Source organism: Triturus cristatus, chromosome 8 (assembly GCF_964204655.1).
Source record: "Triturus cristatus chromosome 8, aTriCri1.1, whole genome shotgun sequence".
Classification (NCBI taxonomy): Eukaryota; Metazoa; Chordata; class Amphibia; order Caudata; family Salamandridae; genus Triturus; species Triturus cristatus.
Window position 1 is genome coordinate 206,950,056 of NC_140591.1, and position 26,672 is coordinate 206,976,727.

At 43.9% G+C, this 26,672-nt stretch overlaps 1 protein-coding gene across 1 annotated transcript in view; it reads left to right on the forward strand.

Moving 5' to 3' along the window:
* DNAJC28 (DnaJ heat shock protein family (Hsp40) member C28) overlaps window positions 1–24,665 on the forward strand; it is a 42,786-nt gene extending 18,121 nt beyond the window's left edge. The window contains exon 2 of the mRNA XM_085624051.1: window positions 23,136–24,665. Within this exon, the coding sequence (XP_085480177.1) occupies window positions 23,168–24,307 (1,140 nt within the window). The 5' untranslated portion in view covers window positions 23,136–23,167 and the 3' untranslated portion in view covers window positions 24,308–24,665. The remainder of the gene's footprint in view (window positions 1–23,135) is intronic.
* Window positions 24,666–26,672: the final 2,007 nt, after the last annotated feature.

Below are 26,672 nucleotides of genomic sequence, written 5' to 3' on the forward strand. Positions count from 1 at the left end.
TAGTTCAGACAACCGCCTACCCTCCCACAGTGGTGTGGCTTTAGTTAGTCTCTTGTCCCATTTTTATCTGACACTCTGCCCCCCTCCAGGCCTCTATCATCCTCTGTGTAGCAGGCAGTAATTCTTGTGTTCCTGCCCCCCCATAGAGATAGTGAAGATAGGTATGTTCTCGGAACTGGAGTCTCTCCAGGGCAAATGTGGGGTGATCTCCAGGGGTATGGCTCCATTCATTAATTACCATTAAATGTGCGGCCCGATAGTAGGCTTGGCTATCCGGCAGGGCGATACCCCATATTGGCTGTGCTGCAGCGTTTGCAATGCCGCTCTAGGGTGTCCTCCATCCCATAAGAATGTGTAAAGTTCGTCGTTAATTGCCTTAAAAATAGTCTCCGGGATCTTACGGTATGTATTTTGGAGTGTATATATAGTAATTTGGGGAGCGTTATCATTTAATACATGGCCGCTCTCCCTAGCAGCGTCAGGGGAAGCCTTCTCCATCTTGCAACGTCTTCCCGGAATTCTGCCAGCACTTAATGTTGTGAGTGAGGCAATCAGCCTCATGTATGGAAATATACAGCCCCAAATATGTCAAGCTCTCTTCGGTAATATGTAAATGTTCTGGTATGAAGCATGTGTCTATAGCACCTTCAACGGGGTATACCCTCAACTTTCATCAGTTGATGTTGTATCCTGCATGTTTGCCGTACTCCTTAACTAGTTGTAGTATCAGGGGAAGTGTAGTGTCAGGGTTGGTGATGTACAGCAGAATGTCATCTGCATAGAGGGATATCCGCTCATCTGTGAGATGACCTCCGGTGTCTTGGAAACCTATAAGTTCTGGGTGGGTCCTGATCAGACAGGCCAGTGGCTCCAGAACCAACGCGAAAAGTAGGGGAGATAAAGGGCAGCCCTGCCTGGTTCCTCTTTGAATGGGGAAATCAGCCGATTTTACCCCATTGACCCTAACAGTAGCTCTGGTGTATAGTAATTCCACCCAGGTCATGAATTCTCGTCCAAATCCGAACTTTACCAGGACTTGTCTCATGAAAGGCCGGTGGACAGTGTCAAAGGCCTTCTCTGCATCCAATGAGAGGAGCATCTGGGGGTAGATCTGTCCTTCACCATGTCTAGCCAATTGGCAAGTCGACGGAGATTAAAATGCGCAGCTCGACCAAGCATAAAGCCTGATTGGTCACGGTGGATCAATGATGTAATAACCGTTAAAAGTCGTGCCACTAGGATAGATGCCAAGATCTTTGTTTCTATATTTAGTAATGATATTGGGTGGTAGGATCCGCAGATCTCTGGGGATTTACCTGGCTTTAGTATGACCACCACTGTGGCCTGGTGCAAGTCTGACAGCAGCAATCCCACTTCTCGCGCCGTCTGAAACATGTTTAGGTGATGAGAGGCCAGCAAGCTAGCATTTTGCTTGAAAAATTTCAGTGGTAACCCGTTTGGTCCAGGAGCCTTCCCTGTTTTTTTGCCTATTTATGGTGTCCTGCACTTCATTTAGGGTGATTTCTGTCTCCAGGGCTTCCCTATCCTCTCGCTGCAAGGTGGGGGTATCTATACTACTGAGATATTCTGTTATCTGTATTTCATCTGCTAGTGGCTTGGATTTGGATCTGTACCTCCCTTTCTGTTAGGACCCACAGCTCCCTGCGTGTGACTGCTATTTGTCTTAGGAGGGTGGCCTCGGTATCGGGGGTAATGCTTCTCTCAAGTTCCAGGAGCTTGTCCTCTAGGGTTTCTATTTGGAAAGTTTCGTCCCTACGTATCTGTGCTATTACAGCTTGCACCCTACCTCTGATCTCCGTCTTATAGGCCTCCCAGAGAGTGATAATTGAGGCCAACAGGCCTTTGTTCTCTTGAAAATATAGCTCAGTCTTCTTTCTTATCACTGCCGCTACTGTTTTGTTGCGGGGCTCCCAGGCGTTCAGTCTCCAGTCCGATCATTGCCTTCTACCTCTGCCTCCTACTGTCAGCCACAATGGTGAGTGGTCTGAAATGCTCCTTGCACGGTATTCCACTCTGTCCACTGTTCGTATCTCCCCCGCCGGGGCAAAGAAATAGTCAAGTCTTGAGAAGACCCTATGTGCCCCAGAGCAATAGGAATAACTGCGGTCTAATGGATGTTGTCGCTGCCAAAGGTCAGTCAGTCCCATCGACTTCACAAAGTTCGCTAATGGGGTTGGAACTCGAGTTCCAATGGCAATGTGTGTGCGGTCTAGGGTTGGTTCAGTTACATCATTAAAGTCACCCCCAATGATGTACCTGGAGGGGTCTGATTCCAGTAGTATCCTAGCGATTGCCTCCAGTGTTTGGGGATGCAGTCGTGGCAGGGCATAAACGCTGATTAGTACAAGCACTCGTCTTCACCAGGTCCCCTGGACGGCGGCGAAGGTCCCGTTGGGATCTGTCCAGCTCTTGATGGTGTGGAAGGGGGCTTGGGGTTTCTTAATTAGTATGGCGACTCCCCGCACCCCTGGAGAGAATCCCACACAAGTGAGTTTTGTGTATGACCCTCTCCCAATAAAGGCACAATGTGTACCTAACCTGTGGGTTTCCTGCAAAAAGATAATGTCGGGCTTAAGTCTCGCAATGTACTTTGTGACCAGTCCCCTCTTAACGTTGCTGCCTAACCCATTGACATTCCATGTCAGTGCTGTAAATGTCTCCTCGCTCATTGTGTACGTTTCTCATATGTATCCTGATGTGCCCGGGCAGGCCTGCCTGCTGGTCGCTTTCCCGCTGTCCCTGTCTAGAAACTCCTGCACACCTGCTTCTTGCTGTACGGGGAACATGTTTTACAAACTGAACTACAAAGCTTTGATCCCCTAACCTCTCCCCCCAACCCACTCTCTCCCACTTCCTATGCCTGTCACCTGAACTGTCAACATGACAACCTGGCACAAGTACAGCTTGAGAGGTCTGTAGTCCCACCCCCTCCTTAAACCCCCCTAACCCCTAGTCAATTCAATAAAGGATATAAACTTCAAATTAAATGTTCCGCTTAAAAGCGCTGAGCACAGTAATGTCTTGGGGGCTCTGTAGCAGTTCTACAGCTCATCTGCCATCGAGGCAGCCCTTATTTCAGCCTTCTTCACCACTCTTGTCTTGTTACTGGTTGTTGTTCTCTAGGTTTCTTGTCACAGTGTCTCGCTCTTCCACACGGTTGATGTTCTTAAGGAGTGGATGGTCACTGTAAGTGTCCACAAGGTACTCCTTATCTGAGAGTTCTGTGTGGGTGCTTTTCCTCTGGCTAGAGTGCTTCTTGCTGGCCCGGGCCTGGGTAAAGTCTTAGTCTGAGTGCAGGCGCATCTGCGTCTCTGGAGTGTGTGGTGTTACCCTCAGTGGGGTATCCATCTGCCTTCTGCGCCCTCTCGTGAGCAGGCACCTCTTTTAAATCTCTGCGGTTTGGGCTCCAGCCTCGCTGTTCCCTACATTGCGATCCTTTGGTCCTTGTTTCCCGTCATAGTGGGGGGCGTTCCTCCATCCAGGCCCATGCCTCTTCTGGGGTTTGAAATAATTGTGAGTAGCCTTGGAAAATGACTTTGAGATTTGCAGGGAAGAGGAGCATATATTGGACCTGCATTGCTCTCAGCTTGGGCCTTTACTGAGTCGAATGTTCACCTTATCTTCTGAACTTCCCTTGAGTAATCAGGGAAAATCATTATCTTGGCGTTAGCATTATCTTGCTATTAATGGTCGTGGAAGGGCACCAGGTTGCGGTCTTACATTGGGCATCCTATTGGCCCGTGCGATAATAAAACAGGGTGAAAATGTGGCCGTTGGAAGGGAGTCCCGCAGTCACAACATCTAGAACATCACCAGGTCTGAGCCCTCCGCTCCCTCCGGGAACCCTATGAAGCAGGATGTTTCTGCGTGCTCTGTTTGCCGCGTCATCCACCTTCCATGCTACCTCTCTCATAGTTGCCTTAGGGCCTTTGACATCAGAGTGCAGCTTGTGGGACGTGTCTTCCACCTCCGAGATGCGAGTTTCAGTTTGAGTCACCCTTTCAGCGATGTTACGCATATATTGGCGCAGGAGGGACACTTCTGACCTTATTTCTGCCATTTTGCCCTCAATGGCGTTTCTTGAGGCGTGGATCATTTGGAGGATGGCTGTATTATCCAGTGGTCCCAGGGGTTCTCCCTCTGTTTCCGGCGGCGGGGTGAGCACTTTTGTATACTTGTCCATTTTTCCCTGTTTTGGGCTTTTGGGTTCTTTATTCCTTGCCATCGTGCTGTTGAAGGAGTTGGGTCATCTGGGAGGCTATTTGTCACTTATATGTTCTTTGTAGTAGGCCCGGACGATGGGCGCCGCTCGGCTGGCTTGGGAAACGTTTGGACGGCTAGTCTCTAATGACCGGAGAGTGGGATCACGTATTTCGTTGGTTTTGAGCACTGTCGGGCTCAATCCATAGCTGCACCACATTAGCTCCCCTCTTGTTGTCCATGCCCACTCGTCACTGCCACTATCCCGGTCTCCTCCGTCGCCACCATCCCATGTATCAATTTATCCCTTACCTCCAGCTGTGTGTAGCAGGTCGTCTGACAGGGAGTATGGCCCTCCTCGATCCCTGGGTGCTTCTCTGCGATGCAAGGGTGTTATTGCGTATCATCAGTACCAGGGCTCTGTATCATCTGAGAGGCCAGGTCCTTTTGCAGTTGTGTGTGCCTCTATTTTCCTGGACTAAACGCAGCGTCTCCTTTGTATCAGCTGCCAGGCCAGAGGGAGGGGGGGACCCACCCGTCTCCCACCATCCTTTGCCTGCGGATGTATTGCAGCCCTCCACCGTTGTTTCTCAGGGTTTCCCTTGTGCTCCTGTGGTTAATGTCTGAGGGCACTTTATTTAGTTTCTTATCTCCTTCAGTCTAGTGGGGGTCGTCCAGGAAGTTACCCCTGCCGCTTCCACGATGTAGGCCGATGAGTGGGGTCGCCTCCCAGGGCCCCCTGTGTACCCGTACTACCTCTCGCCACTCCAGCCAGACTACAGGTACGCGTCCCCCATGTGCCGCTTCTGAGTGTGCTTCAATCTCCGATACTTCCTCTCCCTCCGTCGGCGCAGGGACCCCCCGCAACCGGTGGACTCGTTCTGTTTCGGGTGGGGGTGTGGGCCGGTGTCTGGATCTGTCCCTCGCAGCCCCTGAAGGGCCGGCACAACTCCTGCGCCACACTCAGGGCTGTCGGTCCGAAGCTGGAGACCTTCCGACTACCGCCTCTCCTCCTGTCAGCACAAAGACATGGCCCAAACCGCTCAGGTTTGTCTGCACGCAGCCCCTCTCGCCTGCGTACAGACCTGTGCTTGAGGCTTCAGACAGCGCCGCAGACGACTCAGTCGCCTCGTCGCTCCAACTCTGCCAGCAGCGGGGGCCGCACCTCACCCCCGGTCCAGCCCGCGCCCGGGCTAGATACACACTCTGGAGTTCAATTTCTACCCCAGCGGGGGGATGCCGCCTCGCTCACCCCCACTCTCCCGTGCGCAGTCCCTCTCACCTGCACACGGGTGGGGCTCAGACTATCGTGCCCCTCTAGATGCGAGTCTAGTCCTCGGCTGCCTGCTCTGGTCGCCTCTCGGCGCAACTCGAGCCCTCAATATTTTATGTAGTGGGGCTGGGAGCTCGGCACTAGGGGTCCTCTTCCCACATGAGGCGGCGTCTCTTTATTAGCGCGTCCCAGCCCCCATTTTGGGTAGCCGTGCCCCATCTCGGTTTCTTCCAGTTTCTTCACCGCTGTGCGCCTCTTTTCTCAGCAGAAACAGCGTTTATGATGCTAGCGTGCCGCAGGAATTGAACGGCACGCTAGTAAATGTAGATGGTGGCTTGAAGGGCAGGATTCTAATCAGGATTCATTTTGGGCTGCTGGAGCTCCGGCAGATGCTGCTAGCCGGCCATGTTCCTGACCACAGGGAATACATGCTTAAACCTTAGGTACATGACCCAAGGGGGAGGTAGATTTAGTAGTTAAGTTAAGCGGTCCTCTCTGACTGCTCTTAAGTTGCAGATCTGGCAATAGAGTAGGTTTTCTCAATTCCATAACCCGAGGGTACTTGCGTACTCTATTTGATTAAAGACAGATACTTCATGTTGTGGAGTGCAGGGAGTGGGTAGGGGTTAGGTTTTATTGTTTAACAGGATTCTAGTTCACAGGTGCAATGCAGCACTACTTAAATGGGGGCTATTCAACAATATGGATGCAATCACTATAAACAATCAAGGAGACAGATGCTGACTAATGCTAGACTCAACAAAAAAATGCCAGTACTGCACTTCAATTCAATAGTTTCTGCTAATTGAGTAACAATCCTCAATTCGGAAAGACCAATCTTTTAATCTGGTTTCTTATGAACATTTCTTTTTATTTTGGATTTTATTCCTAAAGTTTTTTTTCTATTTTTTGTTGGACCTTTTTTAAACAAAAATTATTTCACAACAAATAGAGACTTGAAAGGTATATACAAAAAACATCCAATATATACAAAGACATCAAAAAATGTCACAACTCACATATAATGTATATCACTTTACAAAATATTTAGTGGACACATTAAACATTCAAAGGACAACATTAAGTGCACTTAGAGACATGAACATACAAGACTAAACAAATTGACGACATATTAACAAATACAGCCTGTTCAGAAACAAGTGTAAACGCCCTGTGTTAAATAAAGTTTTTTGAGAACAGGTGCGGATACTAGTGATTAGTACAAAATTTGTTTGTTCATATTTTCATATAATAGACCATCAGATAATTCAATTTTTAAGTTGTAATCCTGGGGAGATTGGTCTATTTGAGAGAACGGAGGTAAAGAGAACAGGGGTCGACGCGTTTCGAATCCCTTATGTAGCAGGGATTCTCATCAGGACCGTGAAGATTCAATCTACAGAAAAAATAATAAAAACATTCTGTCAGTCATACTCACAACACTCGACTTCAATCAATCACGCACACTCTCAGATCATACCTGTGTTTATGATTCAGTGGTCGGTCTCCCAACAAAGTGTCTAATCGTGTAGCTGTAATGTTAAGAATTCAATGGGCATAATTAGTGTTGGTTGGCCAGTAAAAGGGAAACAATGATGACGTTCGTTAATCTGGGTACTTACATAGAGATGCGGTATGACCGCGTGGTCAGTTACTTATTGTCAGTTTCTTCAAACAATTCTGTAATGAAGAAAAGAAGAAATGTCCTATTTACTTTGGCGAAAAAAGGGGGCACGCAGATGCTCATATTTAAAATGACCGGCTTAGTGGGGCGGGTGTAATCGAGCTCTTAAGTTTGTTAGCACGCAGCAAGCCTGATTTCTAGGTGAGGGTGTGCCAATAAATGGAGTGGTTTGGCGTTCGGTAGCGTTCATTTAGGAAGAATGTAAAATTCACTTAGGCACTTCTGCGTTCTGTAATTCGATGGTGTGTCTATGCTCGTGTTAAATGACAGATTTCGTCAGGCGGCATTCCAAGTGCACGGATGGGTTGAAGCTTTTCGGCTGCGCGCTAAGGAAATCTTACCGGTATTAGTTTCTCAAGTCTCCTCCATACGCGTCTACGTCCATCACTGAGGCGCGTTTGTGATTATCCCGGTTGACCCGGTTGTATAAGTGATTGGAGCCTGCTGCTAAGGCTTCTGGGAATCGTAGTTTTAAGTTTTGAACATGTTGTGCTGATTGCAATATTTGTTTAGGGGTATGTAAAAGTGTGGTTTAGTCCGTTTTTGGTGGCAGGATATGCCGATTCCGTAGGTCTGGAAGTTTTTTTGAAAAAACTTGACAGCTGTTACTTAGCAACCCGTGTAAGTGCATTGTAGATCGATTGTCTAGTGGTGGAATATGTCATTGCTGTCCAATGTATCCATGAATTCTTGCCACAGTAGATGTAAAATGGAGGGAGAGAGAAAAAACCACTATGTAAAGTTCCGACATTTCGTTCAAGCCCTGAGTGGCCGAGTTGAATTTTAGGATCAGCATTGCTTCTCGTTGCTTTAGTTTGATCTCTAGATCTCCGCCCCTCTGGTCATGCTCTAACTTCGAAATGACGGTCCATCTGAAGTCAAGGTCTCCGTGTGACTCGTCAATCCAATGTTGTACAAGGGGTGCTGTGGTGATTTTTTTCTTTATTCTTGATTTATGTTGAGAGATTCTCTGTCTGATTTCCTGATTTGTTTTCCCTATGTACAATTTGGGGCATGGACATAGGATGGCGTAGATCAAGTTTTTTGATTTACAATTCGTAAAGGTGTTGTGTTTCCATGAGATTCCTTCATGTTGGAATACATTCCCCTCAATTGTGGAATTACAACACATGCATGTTCCGCACTTCTTATGTCCTGTAACAGGAGGTAAATTGACAAATTCACGTATTGTGGGGGTCTTCTTGTCAGGGACGGCTGCCCTAATGATTTGGTTCGCAATGCTCTTATCTTTTTTGAAGGCGAAGAGTGGTTTGGCGTTCAACTGTATGTCAATATCCTTTATTAGATGCCAGTTCTGGTGGATGACCTTTTTGAGAAAATTAGATGATGCCCCAAAGGTAGTGACACATACTGTGCGCTCGAGTTTTTTCTTTTCTTTCTTTCTCAGGAGTTCTTCTCGTGGTGTCCACCTCGCGCGTTTGATTGCTTGTTTAACCAATTTAGATGGATATCCCCGGTCTAAAAGTCTCTCCATGAGCAAGTTTGCATGGTACATATACTCGTCTTTAAATGAACAATTTCGACGTATACGGAGAAATTGGCCTATTGGTAAATTTTCTTTCAGACTGCGCGGGTGGTTACTTGAGAAATGCAAGGATTTGTTGCGGTCAGTCTCTTTTCTGAAGAGGGTGGTCACCAACTGTCCATCTGTGCAATAAACTTCCACATCTAGAAAGGAAAGTCTTGTGGGTGATGACTGGATACTGAATTTGATGTCCATTGTGCGACTGTTGAGCCATCCATGAAAGTCAGTTAATTGTTCCATTGTGCCGGACCATGTGAAAAAAATGTCGTCAATGAAACGGACCCAGCCCCCTATCCATTGTGAGAAGGGGTTGTTATTGTGTACGTATCTGTCCTCATATACACTCATAAAGAGTATAGCCAGCTCCGGGGCAAAGGGACAGCCCATGGCTACTCCCTTTATTTGGAGAAAGAAGTCCTCATGGAATTTAAAGTAGTTTTTAGTTAAAGCCATTCTAGCCAATTCCAAAATGAAGTCCGTAGGAATTCTTGCTGGACGATCTCTTTTATCCAAGAAGATTTCCACCACTTCCAAGGCCTGATCTTGGGGAATTTGGGTATATAGTGAAACTATATCCATGCTTACTAGTAAATCCTGTCCTTCGGTAAATGGTAATTGTTGTAATTTACACAGAAAATCTGAGGTGTCTCTCAAGAAAGATTGTACTGTCAATGTGAAAGGTTTAAGGAAGAAGTCAATAAACTTGGAGATGGGTTCAAAAAGTGAATCGCACCCAGATATTATGGGGCGGCCTGGTGGTGTTTTGGCATTCTTATGTACCTTCGGAAGTACATAGAACAATGGTGTTCTTGGGTGTTTGTTGACTAGATAATTGAATTCTTGTTTGCCCAAAAAACCTTGTTCAAACCCATTCTGTAGAATTTTTTCAAGTTCTCTCTGAAATTCAGTCGTTGGATCTGATCGTATTTTCCGATAGCATTCTATGTCAAGTAGCTGTCGATTGGCTTCCGCTATATATTCGTTGGTACCCCAAATAACAATCGAACCGCCTTTGTCGGCTTGCTTGACTATAATATTCTCATCATTTCTGAGAGAAAAAAGTGCATCTTTTTCCTTTTTAGACAAGTTATGTTTGGTAAAAGATTTGTTCTTTTTTTCTTCTGAGGCAATAGCTGACAACACAGTTTTCTCAAAGTATATCACTTCTTTAGGTATTTTAAAAGCTGGTGGACAAAAGGTTGATTTCCTCTTTAGACCCGTGGTTTCTGCTTGCGACATTATTTCTTTGCCTGAAAAAAATGCAATCAGACGGATCTTCCTGCAGAACTCAATGAATTCCAGTTTGAGTCTAACAAAGTCTGGAGGTTTTGCAGGGACAAAAGAGAGTCCCTTTTCCAATACACTTACTTCCGACGAGGAAAGAACTTTGTTGGAGAGATTGATAACTGATGAGGTACCTAGTTTTTGTAATTTTGTCTCCTCGTGGACATCTCCCATGGCTGGTTGTATCTTGTCTTTCCGCGAGCTTTCTGTTGGCCTTGATCTAAAAAAGGCTGTTGTTGTTGTTGTTGTTTATTTTGTTGAAAATTTTGTTGATATTGCTGCTGTTGGTATCCTCCACGTCGATTAAATTGGGGTCTATATGTGCCTGGTTCAGAGTCGCTTCCTCCTGACGATGATGTGTCCGAGAAGGTTAGATATTTTGTTCTTGATCGACCTTGGTTGTCCGATAAGAAGCGTCTCGCTTCTGGGCGAGAATAAAAATCCTGTTGCAGATAAGGATAGGCCTTTTCAAAAGAAAAATTCCGTTTGTCTCTATCAAAATTGTTTTCTTTTTGTTGTACAGTATAATCCTTGAATTCCAGGATTTCCTTATCAACTTTTTCAAGAAGAATCTTAGAGTCTTGAATCAAGGGGTTTGCTTTAATTTCCGTTTCCAATTTTTCGATTTCTTCCAATTGAGCTATGGATAACCTTTGTGCGGTTTCAATGGTTAAGACCATGAGGTCTCTGCTACATTTGGTTTCAATGTAACTGAAGCCTTTTTTGTAGATGTTATCTTCCGTAAAGATCACGGGTATGTTTTTGACAATCAAGCCTGTAGGTATTGTGCCTGACCTGAGGTGTTGGAGAAGATAGTGACCATGTAAATCCGTCCGAATTTGTTTTTTCTTTAACCGAATAAGTTTGTCCGATTCATTGTTTGTTTGTGCGGTGCTGCTGAGAGTAGCGGAACCAAAAGAAGGAGGGTTCTTGAGAAGATTTTTTATATGATCTTCGCTGTATGCAAAGGTTTGTTCTTCTGACATGTTAAGTTAGCAGTCCAAAGGTTGAGTCAGTCAACAGTCGTTTGGTAGGGGCCCCAAATGCAATCATTCACACATACACGTACTCCAATCATACACTAGTAGAACATAAATGAACAATCAAAAAAGAATCAAAAAAGAAGAAGAAAGAGTGGGGAGGGGGGGGTTCTAACTGGAGGAAAAATCCGACAGTGAACCTGAGAACACCTGTTTAAATGTTCAATGCTTAAACAGCGGTTTTGAGAACCTCGCGGGTGGATACCCGCTATAATAAGTGGCAACAATAGGGGTTCTGGCTCCAACGCAGTAAGGCTGCGCCAATACAAGAGTCAACAAAAAAATGCCAGTACTGCACTTCAATTCAATAGTTTCTGCTAATTGAGTAACAATCCTCAATTCGGAAAGACCAATCTTTTAATCTGGTTTCTTATGAACATTTCTTTTTATTTTGGATTTTATTCCTAAAGTTTTTTTTCTATTTTTTGTTGGACCTTTTTTAAACAAAAATTATTTCACAACAAATAGAGACTTGAAAGGTATATACAAAAAACATCCAATATATACAAAGACATCAAAAAATGTCACAACTCACATATAATGTATATCACTTTACAAAATATTTAGTGGACACATTAAACATTCAAAGGACAACATTAAGTGCACTTAGAGACATGAACATACAAGACTAAACAAATTGACGACATATTAACAAATACAGCCTGTTCAGAAACAAGTGTAAACGCCCTGTGTTAAATAAAGTTTTTTGAGAACAGGTGCGGATACTAGTGATTAGTACAAAATTTGTTTGTTCATATTTTCATATAATAGACCATCAGATAATTCAATTTTTAAGTTGTAATCCTGGGGAGATTGGTCTATTTGAGAGAACGGAGGTAAAGAGAACAGGGGTCGACGCGTTTCGAATCCCTTATGTAGCAGGGATTCTCATCAGGACCGTGAAGATTCAATCTACAGAAAAAATAATAAAAACATTCTGTCAGTCATACTCACAACACTCGACTTCAATCAATCACGCACACTCTCAGATCATACCTGTATTTATGATTCAGTGGTCGGTCTCCCAACAAAGTGTCTAATCGTGTAGCTGTAATGTTAAGAATTCAATGGGCATAATTAGTGTTGGTTGGCCAGTAAAAGGGAAACAATGATGACGTTCGTTAATCTGGGTACTTACATAGAGATGCGGTATGACCGCGTGGTCAGTTACTTATTGTCAGTTTCTTCAAACAATTCTGTAATGAAGAAAAGAAGAAATGTCCTATTTACTTTGGCGAAAAAAGGGGGCACGCAGATGCTCATATTTAAAATGACCGGCTTAGTGGGGCGGGTGTAATCGAGCTCTTAAGTTTGTTAGCACGCAGCAAGCCTGATTTCTAGGTGAGGGTGTGCCAATAAATGGAGTGGTTTGGCGTTCGGTAGCGTTCATTTAGGAAGAATGTAAAATTCACTTAGGCACTTCTGCGTTCTGTAATTCGATGGTGTGTCTATGCTCGTGTTAAATGACAGATTTCGTCAGGCGGCATTCCAAGTGCACGGATGGGTTGAAGCTTTTCGGCTGCGCGCTAAGGAAATCTTACCGGTATTAGTTTCTCAAGTCTCCTCCATACGCGTCTACGTCCATCACTGAGGCGCGTTTGTGATTATCCCGGTTGACCCGGTTGTATAAGTGATTGGAGCCTGCTGCTAAGGCTTCTGGGAATCGTAGTTTTAAGTTTTGAACATGTTGTGCTGATTGCAATATTTGTTTAGGGGTATGTAAAAGTGTGGTTTAGTCCGTTTTTGGTGGCAGGATATGCCGATTCCGTAGGTCTGGAAGTTTTTTTGAAAAAACTTGACAGCTGTTACTTAGCAACCCGTGTAAGTGCATTGTAGATCGATTGTCTAGTGGTGGAATATGTCATTGCTGTCCAATGTATCCATGAATTCTTGCCACAGTAGATGTAAAATGGAGGGAGAGAGAAAAAATCACTATGTAAAGTTCCGACATTTCGTTCAAGCCCTGAGTGGCCGAGTTGAATTTTAGGATCAGCATTGCTTCTCGTTGCTTTAGTTTGATCTCTAGATCTCCGCCCCTCTGGTCATGCTCTAACTTCGAAATGACGGTCCATCTGAAGTCAAGGTCTCCGTGTGACTCGTCAATCCAATGTTGTACAAGGGGTGCTGTGGTGATTTTTTTCTTTATTCTTGATTTATGTTGAGAGATTCTCTGTCTGATTTCCTGATTTGTTTTCCCTATGTACAATTTGGGGCATGGACATAGGATGGCGTAGATCAAGTTTTTTGATTTACAATTCGTAAAGGTGTTGTGTTTCCATGAGATTCCTTCATGTTGGAATACATTCCCCTCAATTGTGGAATTACAACACATGCATGTTCCGCACTTCTTATGTCCTGTAACAGGAGGTAAATTGACAAATTCACGTTTTGTGGGGGTCTTCTTGACAGGGACGGCTGCCCTAATGATTTGGTTCGCAATGCTCTTATCTTTTTTGAAGGCGAAGAGTGGTTTGGCGTTCAACTGTATGTCAATATCCTTTATTAGATGCCAGTTCTGGTGGATGACCTTTTTGAGAAAATTAGATGATGCCCCAAAGGTAGTGACACATACTGTGCGCTCGAGTTTTTTCTTTTCTTTCTTTCTCAGGAGTTCTTCTCGTGGTGTCCACCTCGCGCGTTTGATTGCTTGTTTAACCAATTTAGATGGATATCCCCGGTCTAAAAGTCTCTCCATGAGCAAGTTTGCATGGTACATATACTCGTCTTTAAATGAACAATTTCGACGTATACGGAGAAATTGGCCTATTGGTAAATTTTCTTTCAGACTGCGCGGGTGGTTACTTGAGAAATGCAAGGATTTGTTGCGGTCAGTCTCTTTTCTGAAGAGGGTGGTCACCAACTGTCCATCTGTGCAATAAACTTCCACATCTAGAAAGGAAAGTCTTGTGGGTGATGACTGGATACTGAATTTGATGTCCATTGTGCGACTGTTGAGCCATCCATGAAAGTCAGTTAATTGTTCCATTGTGCCGGACCATGTGAAAAAAATGTCGTCAATGAAACGGACCCAGCCCCCTATCCATTGTGAGAAGGGGTTGTTATTGTGTACGTATCTGTCCTCATATACACTCATAAAGAGTATAGCCAGCTCCGGGGCAAAGGGACAGCCCATGGCTACTCCCTTTATTTGGAGAAAGAAGTCCTCATGGAATTTAAAGTAGTTTTTAGTTAAAGCCATTCTAGCCAATTCCAAAATGAAGTCCGTAGGAATTCTTGCTGGACGATCTCTTTTATCCAAGAAGATTTCCACCACTTCCAAGGCCTGATCTTGGGGAATTTGGGTATATAGTGAAACTATATCCATGCTTACTAGTAAATCCTGTCCTTCGGTAAATGGTAATTGTTGTAATTTACACAGAAAATCTGATCTGAGAGTGTGCGTGATTGATTGAAGTCGAGTGTTGTGAGTATGACTGACAGAATGTTTTTATTATTTTTTCTGTAGATTGAATCTTCACGGTCCTGATGAGAATCCCTGCTACATAAGGGATTCGAAACGCGTCGACCCCTGTTCTCTTTACCTCCGTTCTCTCAAATAGACCAATCTCCCCAGGATTACAACTTAAAAATTGAATTATCTGATGGTCTATTATATGAAAATATGAACAAACAAATTTTGTACTAATCACTAGTATCCGCACCTGTTCTCAAAAAACTTTATTTAACACAGGGCGTTTACACTTGTTTCTGAACAGGCTGTATTTGTTAATATGTCGTCAATTTGTTTAGTCTTGTATGTTCATGTCTCTAAGTGCACTTAATGTTGTCCTTTGAATGTTTAATGTGTCCACTAAATATTTTGTAAAGTGATATACATTATATGTGAGTTGTGACATTTTTTGATGTCTTTGTATATATTGGATGTTTTTTGTATATACCTTTCAAGTCTCTATTTGTTGTGAAATAATTTTTGTTTAAAAAAGGTCCAACAAAAAATAGAAAAAAAACTTTAGGAATAAAATCCAAAATAAAAAGAAATGTTCATAAGAAACCAGATTAAAAGATTGGTCTTTCCGAATTGAGGATTGTTACTCAATTAGCAGAAACTATTGAATTGAAGTGCAGTACTGGCATTTTTTTGTTGACTCTTGTATTGGCGCAGCCTTACTGCGTTGGAGCCAGAACCCCTATTGTTGCGACTAATGCTAGACAGCATGACGAGGTAGGAGGAGTTTGTTGCCTTTCCTGGAATGTTAATGGGTTGCTGAACAATATTAAATTCACTGCAATACTACAATCTTCAAAACACCTATCTTGTGATATATTAATGATACAAGAAATATATATATATTTTTATCTTTAAATAGACACCAAAAATGATTTAAGGAGTTAAGATTTTTGCAAGGTTTTCATAAATCACTGCAGTTCATGCAAACAGTTTTGTAAATCCCTGATTTTCACTTGTAGCGGTAGGCAATAAGCCTCAAATGCAAGGGTCCAGGCCAAAGTCAAAGTTTCAGGATAATCGCAATGGAGTGCGGGTCAGATGCCGGAGCCTAATTGGTCCCAGCCAGACTTTTACCTAGGCTTGCTGGTGTGGACCTCTGCATCTTTAGTCCAGCATTTGGTTCGACATTGACGGAAAGGCGAAGTCCAGCAGTCCGGTTGGAGCCGTAGCTCTCAATGGCCTTCGAGGCTACCTAGGAAATGGCAAGTAGCTGCAGTGTATAAGCTTCTGATTCTGTGCCAAAACACACTATCTCACAAGTTCTACTGGGAGAAAGAGTGCACTCTACCATCAGCCAAGGATCCAGGACTTTGAGGGGTACATCTCGGTGGCCAGGAATCGATCTCATAGGCTACACCAGCAGAGTCCAAGCCCAGTGGCAACTGGTCAGCTGGGCACTGTGAAGGTGCTGTGTTTCTTTCGCTTTTTTGTCCCTGAAACTTAACAGAAGGCTAACCAACTAGCCCTTGGATTTCATTCACTGGTCCTCGGCACAAGTCAGAGCAGGTCCTGGTCCTTGGCACAAGTGGGAGCAGGTCCAGCTGGGGTCACTCTCCACGGGTTCAACAGCAGGAGTAGCACTTTATTTGTGAAGCCCTGTTTTCATTCATCATGTGCAGTCTTTCTTGGGGCAGCCTTTCTTTTTGAGGTCCTCTGGATCAGCAGATGCAGTCTTCCTGTTCTTTCTGAGTCCAGCAGTGTTCTGAAGCTCTAAGCCAGGGGTCCAATTTTATGCCAAATTCTAGTTTTTGGGTGGGTAGGACTCACTTACGAATGGAGTTAAAATGTCCATTGAGCAACCCTCCCAGCTGTTATAGAATTTCCTGGGGGATTGGCACTAAACAATCTCACAGTGCATCTCTCTGCCCAAATCCAAGATGTAAGACTTTTTCTTCCTTTAATCAGAGCTATGAACACTCCCCTAAGGTGTCTCCAGTATAATGAGCAACCCCCCTGGAAAACCGGTTTTGCAACAGGTTTTCCCTCTCTGGATGAGATGTCAGCCTGTCTACCTGCACAAAGGAGAGGGCAAGCTAAGGTGTGACTTGCATTTGCCCTTTGATAGGCTGCTGGTCCTTTGAAGCTCGCCCATCTGCAGTCACAGCCCTCTGACCAACCTGCCCCGCAGTGGTCACACCTCCTCCCACCAACAAGCTTTTAATTTCCTTTTCCTGAGAACCGTTCACACCTGCTGCAGGAGGGCAGCAGGCTGTCTCAGTGACAACTGCTGTAGTGAATTAGAAATGCTAGTAGAACTTTGGAGCAAGGAAGTTGTGACTTTGCAAAAGCACCTTTATATTAAAAATTACCTAACATCAGACTCCAGCAATAAGTCAGGCTTAATGTAATAATTAATTTGATACCCTGAAGTACTATATTTGGTGGTCCCAAATGGAAATTTGCACTTAGTGGTTGGGCTAGTGTAACCCAATGTTAGCCAATAGGACTACCAGCCTTCCTACAGTGAAAACGACCATTGCAAGTTTGTACTGTCAGGATATGTAAAGCATAAAAGAAACATATCCTTTACGGGCTACTAAGGCCCACCTTAGGGGTGACTTATACATATTAAAAAGAAAGGCTTGGACTTGGCAAGAGGGTTTACTTCAGCATGTCTGGTTGGAAGTTTAAGAGCTGACTCAACAAACCCTGCAGCGGCAGACCTCGAGCCATGTTTCCACTTTGTCACTACTGTGGTGGCACAGTATGTGCTGCAGCCCACTAGTGATATTTAACGTACAAGCCCTGGGTACACTTTGTACCATATACTAGGGACTTATAGGTAAATTAAATATGCCAATCACGTGTTAGCCAATTGCACATACATTTTGAGGTGTCAGAGCACATGAACTGGGATCCAGTCTGCAGGGCCAAGTGTACTTCAGTCGCAAAACCTGCAGCATCACTCCAACTTTGAGGAGTGATCATACAAAAAGGGTACTTTCCTTCGACTCGACGATGCTTCAAGCGCAAGGTAAGTGGTTTATTTAATATTACTTAACCGTCGTCTGTCAATTTCCCCCACCCTGCACCGCCCCCGCCTCACCGTTCTTAACTGTGCGAGCTGCTACTGCTTGTGTTGATAAGAAAGTGATAACTTCTCTTTCTGCCTGTCAGATTCAAAAATGTGTTTTGCCATGGGGACACTTGGGCAAAAATGCAGGGCTGCTGCAACAGTAGAAGTTTTGCAGCCCAGATCAGTCCCCCTACCCTCTGACTACCTCAGACAGTGCCAGGGGGCCACTATCAGCGCAGCCGCCGGCCCAGGCCTTTCTTCTGCCATTCATTTAAAACGCTTTTTATAGTTCCACAGATACTTGGTGAGTTGAACTTTACTTGCCATATTTTGACTTTGATAAAATCTATGTCTGGTTTATTACAAGTGGATTGAATAAATGTATTGTGTCAATTAACAAAAATTGTTACAAAAGAGATCAAGCAAAGTGTCTCCACCACTCACTTTCCTCAGTGATAGTTGCTACATATTGAACAAGTCTAATATTCGTGACTAAAACATAGACAAGATAAATCTAAAAGCGCATCTTTTAGGAGGTGCAAAACAGATAAAACCGGTGTAAAACATATGTTAAACCCGTAAACTAGTTCTAATCCATGACTCAGGCTTCGCCTAAAAGTTCTTTCACCTTGTGTGCAAATTTCGCTAGCCTGGCCAGTTCCAATGGGATCTCCAAGTTAAAAAGAAGTTTCATGGCATCTGAGCAAGTACGTGTTCCATATTTTAAAAACATAGGTTTCAGTAAAATGCGACGAGCATGGATCAAACAATGACATGTATAAACCAGATGAACCATGGATTTCTCATACTGATGACAGAGTCTACAAGTAGTGATCGCCTCTAAAGTTTTCCGGTGCGTGTTGATTTGCTTTAAAATTGTCTTGTTTAGGGCGGCGTCAAGGTATGGCTGCCTTAGTCGATCTTGGTAGGAGCTTGCTAGTATCCTAATATTACTGCTTGTCATATCATGTCATCTTCCTTGGATAGTAGTCTCACTTGTTCTTTTAGAATAGATTTTAAAGTGCCAGGCTGATGAATAAAATCCTGCCATTTGGTCATGTCAAGGTGCAGTCCCATGCTGGCAGTGTGCAGGACGTTGGTCCACAAATTCTTTCCTTTCATAAAAATTACTTTCAGAATTGCTTTCATTGTGTGCGGAGGGGCCGCACAGACCCCTCGATAGTACCGAATGATTGATGCCCAATGTTCATAATTGTGTTTATTGAGCCCGAATTTGAGTCAGGGCATTCCGGGCATGGGCTGGAATCTGGAAGATCTGCTTAAATGCTCGACAATTGACGCGTCCCATGATATTAATTAATGCTGCGGGAAATACTAATTGGCCGTATGTAACTGAGGGGAGTAGCTTAGCACTTATAACCTTTCTAATGGGTTCGGTAGTCGGACTGGTTAGTTCAGAATTCAATTTACATAGGGCATACATCACTGCCTTAGCTTTTGTTTCGATGGAAGCAGTGTGTGCTGTAGACTTCCCCTTACTCATCAGCCAAACCCCCAAGTAGTTATATTTGGTTGTCATTGCTATTTTCAGGTTGCCCATTTTCCATTGTTGTTTAAGTTTGTTGCCATACTTCCCAAATATTACTACCTTCATCTTTCCTGCATTTGCTCTTAAATCATTTTCGTTATTATAAGTGCTAAGTGCATCCAATGATCTTTGCATCCCTGTTTTGGTGTGGTCCAGTAGCACCATGTCATCTGCGTACTGCATTAAAAATAGTCTGGTTGGACCAATTTTAGAGGGTAACATATTGCCATTGGATATTGTTGTGCCGAGGTCCTCAGTGTATAGATTAAAAAGCAGAGGCGCCAATAATATTGTTTTAGCCCTCGGTCTGTGTGGATCTTTTTAGTTGCTGAATTCGTCATGAGCTTCACCCGTACCCAAGTTCCTGTATAGAGACTGATTATTGCTTTCAAGAGCGTCACCGGTATCTCCCAGTTTTGTAGTTTATGCCACAGCAGACTCCGATTGACGCCGTCAAATGCCGCAGAATAGTTCACAAAACATGCGAAAAGTGGTGGCTGCTTTTTCTGAGTGGACCGTTCTACCAGATAAGCGAGAGCTAAGATGTTATCCAATGTTGACGCTCCTGGCCTGAAGCCAGATTGGTAGGCTGGTAGGATTTCATTATCGTTGGCCCAATCCTGCAAGTCTTGCAAGTGGAGGCTTGCGTAACCTTTTGCCTCGATGTCCAAGAGGGCAATCAGCCTGTAATTCGATGAGTCTGCGGTGTCGCCCTTTTAATGAATGGGTTGCAGCAGAGAACCTTTCCAGGTTTCCGGAATCGTTGAGTTGGCCAGGCAATACTGGTAGAGCGGCGTGAGTATGGTTCCCCAGAAGTCCCAATCTTCTTTGAAGAGGTGTCCCGGTAAGCCGTTGGGACCCGGAGCCCCGTCCTTTCTGATGTTTTTTAGTATTGTTGTCACACGATTCCCTGCAGACGGAGGGTCAGTTGTTTCTTCAATGGTTGGAGGAAAGATATTGGGCAGACCAGTGCTGATGGAAAGACATTGGTGGTGCAGTGGGGTCTGATTTGGAGCGCTACAATACAATGTGGTCACATGGGTGATGCATGTGTGGCTGGCGACCCCATTGCGCCGATCATGGCCATGCCCTGAGACCCTATTAATGTATGACCAGAATTCCGCCTGTTTGCTTGGAGTCAACAGTCTGAAAATATACAGCCATTGGGAATCTTGCTGTTGTCTTTTAGAATCCCATATGTTTTTCCTATGTATTTTCCTTGCTAGGAGTTGACTTCGATGTGTTTTGTATTTTCCCTCTCGCTTGTGAATATGGATGGCTGTTCTCAAGGCCTGCTTGCTTTGCTCCACTTTTCCGCACCGGGGTTGAAGTTGGCAGCAAACCCTTTCTCCGGACGCTCGGTGTTGGTTTGTTTTATTGCCTAACAATAGGTGGTACACCTCCGGCGCCAGTTTGGTCCAGTTCTCAGAAACATTGCCTGCTGTGAAATCTTTAGCGAGTCTGGGCCAGTTACTTTTCCAAAAACATAGGTCTGATGTGTCTATTTTATTCCATTTTAGTCTCCTCAGTAGGGCGTGGCTTTCCTCCCCATTGGAGAGGCCCAGAAGGGCAATGAGCGGAAGACAGGCCATTTGTAATGTAATGACTATGGCCAGTGGGAGATGGTCGCTAATCTGCAGCGCAGGTTTTTGGAATTCTGACACTTGTCCTTACAGGCGATTGCACATAAAGATATAGTCAATTGAGGATTTCTTTTTTCCCTGTAGGTCTTTATTCGTGGCTGCCTTGGGAGGTTGAGGCATTTGTATTGATTTTAATCTCTACCTGTTTACAAATGTGTTCATTAGCGTTCCGGCTCTGTCCATGGGCAATGCTGCATTAAGTGCAGTCCCTAGGTTTTGGGTGTTAAAGTCCCCAGCCACTATGATCCCACAGTTTGGCTGACTGCTTAACAGCTCTTCAATTTTATCCACTAGAGCCCTCATCTTGCTGGATCTAGGTGACTTCTTGCTGTTGAAATAGAGGTTCAGAATTACAATCTTCATTGGACAGCCATTCGATTTCAAGCCTTGCAGAAGAGTGGCTTGGACCATGTCCGTGTTTAGCAGGGGTTTGGCTTTTATATTGTTGCTGATTCGTGTGTATATAGATAAACCCCCAGACGGCCTTCCGAATATGTTGTACTTTTTTGCTAACTGCTGAAATTCCATAAAACCTGGAATGACCACTGGAGCAAGCAACCAAATTTCTTGAAGTCATAACACGTCCCCAGACTGTAAAAATTCAAATTCTTCCGTATTTTGCAATGTGGTTTTTAGCCCATAAACATTCAATGAAATTACTTTCACAGTGTTGTTCAGCCTGCTGCTGGGGCAGCCATTTCTTTTTGTGCTAGTAGCAGTTTGATTTTTTTTTTACAAGTGTTCTTTACTCTTTGGGGAAAATAGCAGTCAATGATAAGATTCTCTGAGGCCACGCCATTTGATTTACTAAACCATTTCCTAAATGGAAACAGAGAATATAACCAACAACTGTGTTTATTGTAGGACAACTATAAATTAGGAGCCAACTGTTGTTAATTCACGTTGCTGTTAATGTTTTTCTGTATTCCATTAAAATTAGGCTGATGTTGGTTCAAGGGCAGGCGCTGTATGCCATGGCAGAGTTGGGTGGTTAGCCTGCTCCGATAATACAGCAGTACTTCATATCATCTATTTGTGTGAATGCAAGCTCATGCCAGCATTTCAACTATTTTATAAATGCACTTCATTTTCCCAGACAGCAGCCAGTGCAGGACTTCTTATTTATCCTTGGTCACAAGTCATTGTAATGTAAGGAGGGATGGGAGTTGCCAGTTTAGCAGTGTTGCGGATGTTTGCTGACCACTGTGGTGTAGGGCAAAAGCAACAGAGTACCAGCTGGTAAAGGGCAATGTACAGGGCTAGCCACTGGTGTTAATGTGGGTTTGAGGGGAGCGTAGCTTAAGATGGCCATCGAGATACTAGTGGCATGAAATATTAAGTATTAAAGTGTAGGAGAAAGCTGTAAAATGCACCATTTGAGCCCTTTTTCAATTTTTGTAGTAAGACTTCTCGATACTTAAACTTTAGAATGAATATTGTTTTCCCTAAATTTTCACTCAAGAAAAATCATTGAAGACCTTCCTTCAGTTTCAGATTGTTTGGTCGCTTATTTATATCCCCACCACTTTTAGAATTCACCAGCCACCCCTGCTCACTGCGACTGGGTTACAGCACCTCAGTCATGCGACTTACTACATTTTAAAACATAAGATCTTAATGTGAAGTAGGTGTATGGGCATATCTGGTAAATAACAAAAAAGGAAATCGCTGGTCGCGGAAGCATACTTGGCCCTCCCTCCAGATCTGCCATGGCCGGGTCTCAGTCTAAACTAAGACTGTACTGTATGGTGTTCCCCTATACAATTTTATGCATCCTGTGATATAATTTCTTCACAAGAAAATGGCAGGATATCTCTAAGTGAGTGTATGTTTATTTAAAATCTAGGCTTCGTTGTAACTTTTATGCTTCCTGAAACACACCTATGTCACTATTTTCTCTCATTCCAGTCTTTGCAATTACTGCCAGGCACAACAGTCTCATGAGTAGTGCGCAGCATCCTGGTTGAATCAAGTGCTCTGAAACTATTTCGTTATTTGATTGGAAATATCCTGCTACTGGTTATGTTTTGTGAGCCTCTATTTCTTGCAAAGGAAAATCTGTGCAAACATGTTCATACAAATGGCATTTTGCTCTACTATACATGCTCCTCTAAACCCAAAGACCTCATCCCTCCCTCATTTCAGATCAATATGTGTAGGATGGTATGGTTTTTCCCTATTTAGAGACACGTGTATTAGAATGACAGCCTTACCTTAGACCATGACAGCAGACATAGCACATAAAGGATTTTGACATCTGATTTTAATCCGCTAAAAAGTATTTGTTGGTCATGCCAACAAGTACATTCAGCATTTAAAAATAATTAGAACTGGATCTGCAGAGAGATGAGACGGAAATACATTGTTTTTCTTTGGCTAAAGCAAATAATTTTTGTCTTTAATTTTATAGGTGGGCTCTCTCTGTGTCAAGGAATTTGAATAATGAATTGCCTCTGCATTAAAATGACACCATGCTCCGGATTCCCTGCATTTGCATATTCAAGGAGTATTCTTTACAAAATTCACACACTGCCTGGCCAGAATATAGCTGCTTGTAGAATGCTATCAATGTATACCTCGAAAAAGAGCTTGAAAGATTACTATCATCTACTCAATGTTGACGAAGGATGTTCTCTAGAAGATGTAAGAAATTCATATTGTATTCTTGCCAAAAAATATCATCCAGATAGCGGCTCTGCCACCGCTGATGCCAACATGTTTGTGCAGATAGAAGAAGCATATAGAGCTGTGCTTACTGACATGACAAAGTCTGCAAAACCAGGCGTTGAGCCAGATGAAGAAGATGATAAATTGAAGTACAAAGCTCCACAGCACCGGCAATACTTAAGTTATGAAGGCATTGGATTTGGTACGCCAAGCCAGCGAGAACGGCAATATGTACAGTTTCGTGTAGATCGAGCTTCTGAACTAGTGATGGACTTTAAAAAACAGAAACTCGAGAGCCAGTATGCCGAGAATGCCATGGTGGCCAAAGATATTAATAGTAGCAAAAAGGTCAAAATAACTCAAACCATTGAACGTTTGGTGGAGGACCTCATTCAGGAGTCAATGGCCAGGGGAGATTTTGATAACCTTAGCGGTAGAGGGAAGCCATTGGACAAATTTTCATATTGCCCACACGTCGATCCGATGACTCATAACCTGAATAGAATTCTGATGGACAATGGTTACCAGCCTGAGTGGATCATGATGCAAAAAGAAATACGAGAAACAATTGAAAAACTAAGAAAAGAGATATTGGACGCCAGAAAGAAGTACAGCGACCCATTGACATCAAAAAAACTAAAATTCTGGAACCAAAGCTGTGAAGAGTTCAGAGAAGACATTAAAAAGCTTAACAAACGAATTAATGACTTTAATCTGATTGTTCCGCTTTTAAACTGGCAAATGGTTCATTTTAGTGCAGACAAAGAAATTGTCAAAGCAGAGAAGACCTACGAGGCTCTAATGGAAGCAAAACGGAAAGAGGATGAATCCACAAGCAAACACGAGGAAGGAACTGTGAATCCAATTTCATCCAGGGACAGATTCCTTGCATGGATCAAACTTCTCTTGAAATAATGGATTGTTAGAAAAACATTAAATTATTTCAGTTATCCTATTTATTTATTAAATGTGTTTTACCCGCTGCAAACTTAATTTGTTGACTTTTAGATTTCTTTAAAATATTAGATATTACAACAGTTGTTACTGAAAATTAACAATGTAATTCTCGGCACAAAACTATTGTTGTTTAAGCAAAATAAAAATCACTGTCTTACCATATGGACATGGCCACAACCGTATTCGTTCATCCATTAGTGCATTGCACACTCCTTAAAAGATAATTCAATATGTTTCCCTTTTTTTGTTTCTTCGTATAGTCTATTAAATCGTGCAAGTTCAAGTTTACACTGTGAATAAACAATCTTAAGCCCACAAAACAATGCTTTTTCGTGTATCTTCCCCCAACCTCTCTACCTCCACCATCACCACTCTGGTCAATTTTATTGCCCTTGTTCTATGTTTGACTACCAAACAACTCATGTCATACTGTGTGATGCATCACACCTTAAGCAAGGACTAAAAGTAATCAAGTTGACTTAACATAACTGGCCCAAGATGTTGGTCTTTAATTTATTGGGGCTTCTTCGAATCCCCTTTGCTGGGAAGCTGTGCCTGATTATCCTTCAAACCTACTGACCCTGATGTTAAGCTACACCGTTCTCATTTTTAAGTCTTACTAGTGTCTCCTCAGTCAACCTGATGCACCCTCTTGATTGCAGCTGTCATGGTTAAATGAATCACAATAGAGGTGAAGCTGCAAGATTTTCCACATGTATGTTGCCTCTCTTCATTTACGTCATGTATATGCTTGTGTTCACCTGTCTCTGTGCACCCTTAGAACTTTGCAGTTCCGGATTACCAAATAGACTAAGTAGGCACTGGCCTATGGGCCCCACTCCTTTTAGGGGGCCCGCGACAGTAGTGGAGGCACATCTGGATGTCGGGGATCTCAGTATTCCTGTACCTTAACAATTGGTTGCTAAAAGTGAATGTACAAAAAGTTTCAGCAGTCCGTCCATCATCTTGTTGTGTTTGCCCTAAGTGGCCAAGGGTATGCCCGGACGTGGGTCCCTTGCTCGCTGTGCCACTAGATTCAAGCTAGCCTGGCTGATGAGGGGTAATACCCCGAAACCGGTCCCAGGATGATTGTTTCCGGTCCAGGAAGGACCTGGTCGAACAGTTAAGCCTGGACTGTTTCCATGAAGAGCAGGGTCAAGACTGATTTGCACATGGCTGGGTCCAAACTGGGGTGGCATAGTGAGCAAAATAACAATGGATTAAACCCATATCTCTTGACTGGGGGTGAGTGGTTGAAAGGTTTCATCACTCAGTCCATCATCTTTTTGTGTTTGCTAGGTGAATCCGCTGCAAATAATGCTGGGCAACCTGCAGGCAATAGCATCCCTGCTGTTCCATCTGCTACTAATCTACTGTCCTCCCATTTGGTCTTACAGCTGCACCTCTGGTATTCACCAAGGTGATGGTGGTGGTTGAGGCACGTCAGTGGAGGTCGGGGATCTTCTTATTCCCGTTCCTCTGCAATTGGATGCTCAAGGTGAATTGACCACAGCCTGTGTTGGACAACCTGCAGGCAAACAGCATCCATGCTGTTTGATATGGGCTTTTCCATCAACCTGCGCCAAATCATACACAGTGCCCTCCCAGTGCCTCCTGTTCAGTACTGGACATAATATCTTTGTGAGCTTTCCCTTTTCCCCAAAGGTTTTGGGACATTGAAGATATGATTTTGATATTTTGGGAAGCGTTCATGTTCTTATTCTGACTGTTCTTTGCCTGCTAGGTCTGCTGGCTTCTTGCATCCCCTGGGCACCATACATGCTGGCACATAAAGGCTTTCCAAGAGTGCCCCATAAGCAGTGATTCCACCACGGGTGGAGGTATGTCAGACATCTTCAGAATTCATCTAGGCTTGACGACAGATTTGCTGTGGTAGTTGGCAGAGGAGAATGCGGTATAAGGGCAGCCCTTTTGCCCACCTCCTGCAGTGCCTACAGTAGATGCGTCCACCCTAGGGAGGACGCATCCACCCTACTATGTGTTGTGCATCTGGAGAAACTGGAGATCAGAGGTCTGTGGTCTCCAGAGGCGCAGGTCTTGCATATTAACTTGCTATAGCTGTGGGTGATTTACTTGGCTCTGAAAGTCTTCCTGCTCGCCTTTAGTGGTTGGTCTGTCCAGATCTTGATGGATAGCACAACTGCAATGAGCAATTTCAACTCACAGGGAAGCCAGGGAGCTCCATCCAGATCTTGACCGACAACACAGCCTCCATGTGGTATGTCAACAAGCAGGGAGGCTAGGAAGTACTGCGTCTCTAGGCCTGTGAACAGGCGCATGAGTTCTGGCTGGCCACTAACCA